General features: G+C 47.8%; 1 protein-coding gene across 1 annotated transcript; it reads right to left on the bottom strand.

Annotated features, from left to right (window-relative positions):
• Positions 1–1,501: 1,501 nt before the first annotated feature.
• LOC311372816 (LIM domain transcription factor LMO4.2) lies at positions 1,502–6,656 on the bottom strand (the record flags this gene model as incomplete). The annotated part of the gene is made up of 3 exons (XM_084489771.1): positions 1,502–1,664; positions 5,462–5,617; positions 6,591–6,656. Coding segments are annotated over 3 exons (231 nt in total), but the record flags the coding sequence as incomplete, so codon positions are not given.
• Positions 6,657–6,663: the final 7 nt, after the last annotated feature.

The following is a 6,663-nucleotide window of genomic DNA, read 5'->3' as shown; positions in this document are numbered from 1 at the left end:
CGAGAGAGAGAGAGAGAGAGACTAGAGTGAGAGACTAGAGTGAGAGCCCTCTCACTCTACAGTAATTTAATCTTCAAAGGGACATTTTTCTCTATTTCTGTCAAGCATTAGGCTGATGAATAGCAAACGCTCTTGTGAGCACAAAGAGAAGATGCATGTTTATCCGTTTCCATTGGGGCGCTCATCATGGCCACTGATAATTGCCATGCAGGGAAGTGACAGTGAAAGGCAGCATGTTGAATATTAATTCCGACACCAGTTACTGAGCAGCAGACAGCCCTCCACACACAGAGGAGGGGCCCTGAAGCTAATGACACCTTCTGGGGCTTCTGAGGACACCCCCAGAAAACCCCTATGGCCACGTATGAATGTGTGGTTGGAGGTAAATGGACTGCATTTATACAGCACTTTTCTAAACAGTGGCCAATCAAAACACTTTACAATATGGCCTAACATTCACCCATTCATGCACACATTCACACACCAACCATGCAAGGCGACAGCCAGCTCGTCAGGAGCTCGTCTCGCTCAGGGACACCTCGACACTCAGCTAGGAGGAGCCGGGGATCGAACTAGCAACCTTCAAGTTACCAGCCAACCCACGATACCTCCTGAGCCACATGCCACACATTGGGCTGTAGATGTATTCATAGATGTGAGATCTCATGTGATGCTCCTCATAAAGTTCACACTTAATTTAACAGACCTGGTCAAATTACAATGCCAAACAAAGCGTCCATGTTTTTTGCATTATTTATTATTTTATTAAATACACCGTACTGGAGCAAATGTCTCGGAAAATATCACAAATAAATTTCTTTCATTCAGCATTTATATGTTTCTACATGAGCATGAACGGACTATCTTTCTTCAGCTTGCCACAGGCGGAGGTTTATTGGAGGGGTGGGGGGAGTGGTGAGGCTCGGTGCGGAGGGATACGTGTACTGGAACCACGCTTGGACGACGACATTGACATGCATACTTTACATACATGATAGCTTTACAAATACACCAAGAGTGTCCATGATTGGTTTCCCATGAAAAGCCACAGAATCTTTTACTTTTTAAACCCCCTACATATATATAGACATATATATATATATACCTTTAGGATATATATATATAAATCACCGAAGAAGAAACACATCCCCTTTACAACATTTAAAATATAGAAAGTGGAAACAACATGTTGTCGGGAATCGAGGATAGAAAACGAAGAAAGGGAAACTAAAAGGTCCTGGTTTCCCGGAAATGTCTTCTAAACAAACGCGGGAATGCCAAATCCAGAAAGCAATCGTTTCTCCTCAGTCGCCACTCTCTCCGCCCGAGCGGTGCTCTCCGCAGACCGCTGCCAAAGTTCTCGGAGAATTTCGACCAGAGTTCCGTCGCTCCGGGATTGGCACCCCTGGCGCTCCGACGTCGCGGGCGTCTGTGAGAGTTTTTTTCTCCCGTATCTGCGGAGGAAGGCTGAGCCGAGATGGAGGCTGTGTGAGAGATGAGGAGCTGGAGAGGGCGTGGTGTCAGGAGGTCTGGGATGGAGGATGTGGTTTTCCCAGGGTGCTGATCCCCCGTGGTTGCCATGGGTTCAACGATGGTGGCAGGGGAGGGGCTTAAAACGAAGGCACACCTCCAGCTTCCGGTTCGGGTTCCATCTCTTAACACACCTGGAGACAGAGGAGACAGAGAAACGGTAGGTCAGAGGTGCATCTGGAGGCCTGAGGCATAACAACCTTACCAGGGCGTGGGTCCACCAGAGCAGCGGTGAAAGTGGAGCACCCTGGAGTGTTTGTTGTGGTTAATAGAGGCCTCAGCCCCTCTTGGAGCCAAGCAGCTCTCCCTTATTTATTGATCAGCGCGGCCATGGAAACCATCTGCCGGCGCAGCGCGCCGCCACAGCCACTTCTTGAATTACGAGAGAAAAGACAATTATCTGTCTCGCTTACTCCGACATTCAACCAACTTTTCTTTGCCCTTTTTTTCCGCACCGCTAAGGAATAATTTGCTTTCCCCCCCTCCGCTCCGAACTCACTGGGAGGCCGTCTATTAGGCGGCTGGTAATTGCAAACTCCAACTTTGGGGGTCTAATTAAAAAGACGGACGCCGGGAGGCGGCGGTCTCCCGGGTCACGCTGCCGCGCCAGGAGCCGGCCGTCCTGACCGAGAGATTAGAGAGGAGTGTTGAAGGAAGAACAATAAACCAAGGGCAGCAAGCCCGGCCAGACAACAGCAGCGGCGCCGCGTTCAGACCTCACTGAACACTAAGACTAAAGACTACAGCTCACTGCCTCGCTCAAAACCCACTGAACACTAAGACTCACTGAACACTCATACTTACTGAACACTCACACTCACTGAACACTAAGACCCCCTGAACACTAAGCCACTTAACACTAAGACAATAATGATGCTAATGTAAACCATCATGGCCGTCATAATAACGTCATCAAAGCCAAATGATAGGGCTCTTTAGACTCACACCAAGCGACCCTCTGCACTTATAAACAAAGGCTTCTCCCCGCACGGCTCCGTAGCTCTGAGGCGGATGGAGCTGTATCGTACCGTACTTACGGCACACTGTAGTCTCACTGCAAATCACCCGGACACCAGCCATCTCTTATGGTTGAAGGTATGTACATACATGGTTATGAATGGTTTAATATGTTCATTCATTGGTGGAGCACGGGGCATTAACCCTGCCAGGGTTTGGGGTTTGATTCCCACCGGGTGTGTCCCCTCGTGTTACTGGGAGACCTTTGTTGACATAAGGCGTGCATGATGCATGATGGTACCAACGGCGAGCGCTTCAACGCGTTGCCGTGGCCTGCGTCGGCATGGCGACCGCACATAACAACGTCGCCCAGGGCGACACCGCCGACATTTCAAAAATGGCGCCGGCCGTGGCAGTACTGACGCCGAAGTTGCGCCTCCAGCAACGATAACAAACCGGAACGCGGCGGCCGGCCGTGGTGACACGCCACAGCTGGCGGGGCCACATGTCATCGCTTGCTGCCGTGCCCCGATTGGCCACCGGGTAGCATGGTTACCATGGTTACCACGGTGCCACCTGACAAATGATGGCCCAGGGGTGTGGAGCTATACTGACTCCTCTCGTGATTATTCCTATAATGCACTGCTCCCCTCACGCCCCAGCCCCCCCCCCCCCCCCCCCAATATATTAAACATAAAGCCTGACTAAGACCCAGCTAGCATGGTGTCCAACTGGAGCAGGACTGAACTGTTCTGAACTTCTTCTTCTTCTAATTGTTCCGTCCAGAACTCTCTGGAATTCAGAGCTCCAGAGTGTTCTGAGCTCCCGTGTGTTCTGTTCTGAGCTCCAGAGTGTTCAGTTCTGAGCTCCAGAGTGTTCTGTTCTGAGCTCCAGAGTGTTCTGTTCTGAGCTCCAGAGTGTTCTGTTCTGAGCTCCAGAGTGTTCTGTTCTGAGCTCCAGAGTGTTCTGTTCTGAGCCCCAGAGTGTTCTGTCCGGAACAGCACAGCGTCTCGTGCTGACAGAGGGGCTGAGCCTCACTTAACGTGAACCACCTTAAGAGCATTTCAATGCAATGTTTTGCAGAGCGAACTACGAGACATAAACGTGGTCTAAGTGTGGCGGTGCTCTGCTCGCAAGGGGGGGGGGGGGGGGGGGTGGGGGGGTGGGGGGGGTAATTCACCACCGCCACGTACCGAAGCCCCCCAGACCCAGCCAGGCGTCCGCTTCATTTAATAATTCCTCCTGAGATATAATTAAGGCACCCGGACCAATATTCAGATTGCATTTTAGCATCAATAATTCAGGAGTTTTCACTACAATTGATGTTAGGGCGTAAATAAAGGATGAGGCTGGTGTTTACCACAGCCGGCAGTGCGGTGAGGAGCGGAACTTAAACAGACATTTAAAATTAAGCTAGATAATGCCGCGGCTTTCAATTTGAATGCGAGGTGCTCTCAGAGCTCTTACAGTTGATTTGTAAAAGTGACAAGCTCTTAAAAGGGCCGGGGCGAGAGAGGCGATCAGAGTGGGAGAGAGAGAGAGAGAGTGAGAGAGAGTGGGAGGGGAGGGAGGGGAGGGAGGGGAGGAGGGGGACTTAATGGAGTCCTTCCTCTCATCTACTCATAAAACCACTCAAGGTGAAATACATGCTCCAACAATATCATTCCTCTCTTAGTCTGTCTCTGACATGAAAGAAATACACGCACTCACACGCACACACACACACACACACACACACACACACACACACAGAAACATGCAAACATGCGCACACACGCACTCAGAAACACGCGGACATGGGCACACACGTACACACACAAACACATGCAAACACACACACACACACGCATACACAAAGACATACAAACCACAGACACACACACGCAGGCACACTCACACACGGAAAACATACAAACACACAAAACACACACAGAAGGACACGCACACACTACATCCTAATCTCCAGCCCGCTCCCTGACATTCAGAGCAGGGTGACTACAGCGAAGTTGTCCAACCAATGATGTTATATACATGTTATATACCTCTCTATATAATGTTATATACATGTTATATGCCTCTATATCCACCCTATGATGTTATATACCTCTATATCCACCCTATGATGTTATATACTTTATATTTATATTTATTACAGGGCTCTTCTCAATGCTGTAGAATGCTCCGTTCACTTGCATGGGCCTTCCCGACTTCCGGCTGCCAATTATTTTTTGACTATTGACCGTTGCTAAGCATATATTGACTGCTGTCAAGGAAAGTGGATTTTTAGCCTCTGATTCACGTCTTTCGTATCACTCCGCAAGTAGTCCGGTAACTTATCAACCCCAGCGTCTTCGGTTGCTAAGCGATGTCAACGTCTTTGGCGAACTATTTCTCCGCTGATTAACAAATGGTAACAAATAAATTGTGAAAAGACACACTGTGGTTTAGTTATTTTTTCATTTAGGCAAGTAGCCGTGAAATAAGCGGGATAATGTATAGATGACGCCAGTCATTATCGAAAATAAGCCCCTTCAGGGTGAAGCAAGACACCTCCGCTTTGCGTCGGGGTCCGGTTAGCCCTGTCAGGGCTTATAATGACCGGCGTTCTATACATTATACCTTACATATATATGATTGCAGCTCATGTCCACATCACAGCCACACGCTGCGAGCTCCAAAACAACATGTCTCTACTCCTCCTACTCAGACCCATTAGGGTAGGGTCCGTGTTAGGGTAGGGTTAGGGGGTTATGGTAGGGTCAGCATTAGCATAGGGTTAGGGGGTTATGGTAGGGTCAGGGTTAGGCTTAGGGTAGGGTCAGGGTAAGGGTCAGGGTAGGGTCAGGGGTAGGGTTAGGGTCAGGGTTAGGGTAGGGTCAGGGTTAGGGTCAAAGGTTAAAGGTTAAGGGTTACCTTCTGGTCGGGGATCAGGGGATTGGGGGTTAGAGGTTAAGGGTTAGAGGTTAAGGGTTACCTTCTGGTCGGGGATGAGCGGGTTGGTCTGCAGGGAGCTCAGGTGTCCGTTGATGAGCGCGGTGGGCCGGTCGTGTTCACAGAACAGACTGCCGTTGATGTAGTGGAAACGGTCGCCTGGCAACAGCCGGTTCCGACAGGTGGAGCAGGTGAAGCACTGGGGGGGTGGAGGGTGAAGGTTAGATCACGGACCACCATGTATACATGAGATAACGTGGGTTAGCTGGTTATTGGAGGGGTTTAGAATATATCAATATATTTTTTATAAAACTTAATAATTATATTATTAAAACTAGAAACATACTACAAGGGGTTAATAGCATGTTTTATGAGAGCTGCGTCGTTTTAAATTGTGTTTTGGGGATTTCTAGTTAATTTGAAAGTGTCAGTAGCTGTGTTTGAAATCATTCCCTATCACGGATATAGTGCACTATATAGGGTGCTCGCCATTTTGTAGTGGCGTTCGAATTCTCAGTGGTTAATTTCATTTACTTTATAGTGGACAGTAAAATACCCAAAATTTGAGTGAACATACGATGTTACCTACATGATACTCCCGTATACCACAATGCAATGCGGCGGATTTACTGACACAAATGACTTTCAGAAATGTTCAGCGTAGTGTCCGAATTTGCGTTTGTTCCTTCCCTATATAGTTCACTATATCATAAACACTATATAGGGAATAGTGAGTGAGTGAGTGAATAGGGAACGATTTCTAACAAAGCTTCTGAGTTGTAACTTGTAGTTTTGCCTTGAGATGGTAGACTTTTGTGGGTAATGTAGTTCTTTATTCATGTAGTTTTACCTTGAAATGTGTGTATGGGTAATGTAGTTCTTTATTCTTGTAGTTTTACCTTGAGATTGGAGGTGTGTTTGTGGGTAATGTAGTTCATTATTCTTGTAGTTTTACCTTGAGATGGTAGGTGTGTTTGTGGGTAATGTAGTTCTTTATTCCTGTAGTTTTACCTTGAAATGTGTGTATGGGTAATGTAGTTCTTTATTCCTGTAGTTTTACCTTGAGATTGTAGGTGTGTTTGTGGGTAATGTAGTTCTTTATTCCTGTAGTTTGACCTTGAGATGTGTGTATGGGTAATGTAGTTCATTATTCCTGTTGGTTGTAGTTTTACCTTGAGATGGTAGACGTTGCCCTGTGCTCTCATCACCAACTCGCTGGCCGGTATTGACTGACCGCACGCACTG

This window comes from Micromesistius poutassou (assembly GCF_964030765.1).
Source record: "Micromesistius poutassou genome assembly, contig: SCAFFOLD_5882, whole genome shotgun sequence".
In the NCBI taxonomy this organism is placed as follows: Eukaryota; Metazoa; Chordata; class Actinopteri; order Gadiformes; family Gadidae; genus Micromesistius; species Micromesistius poutassou.
This window is presented reverse-complemented; position numbering and strand designations above follow the sequence as displayed.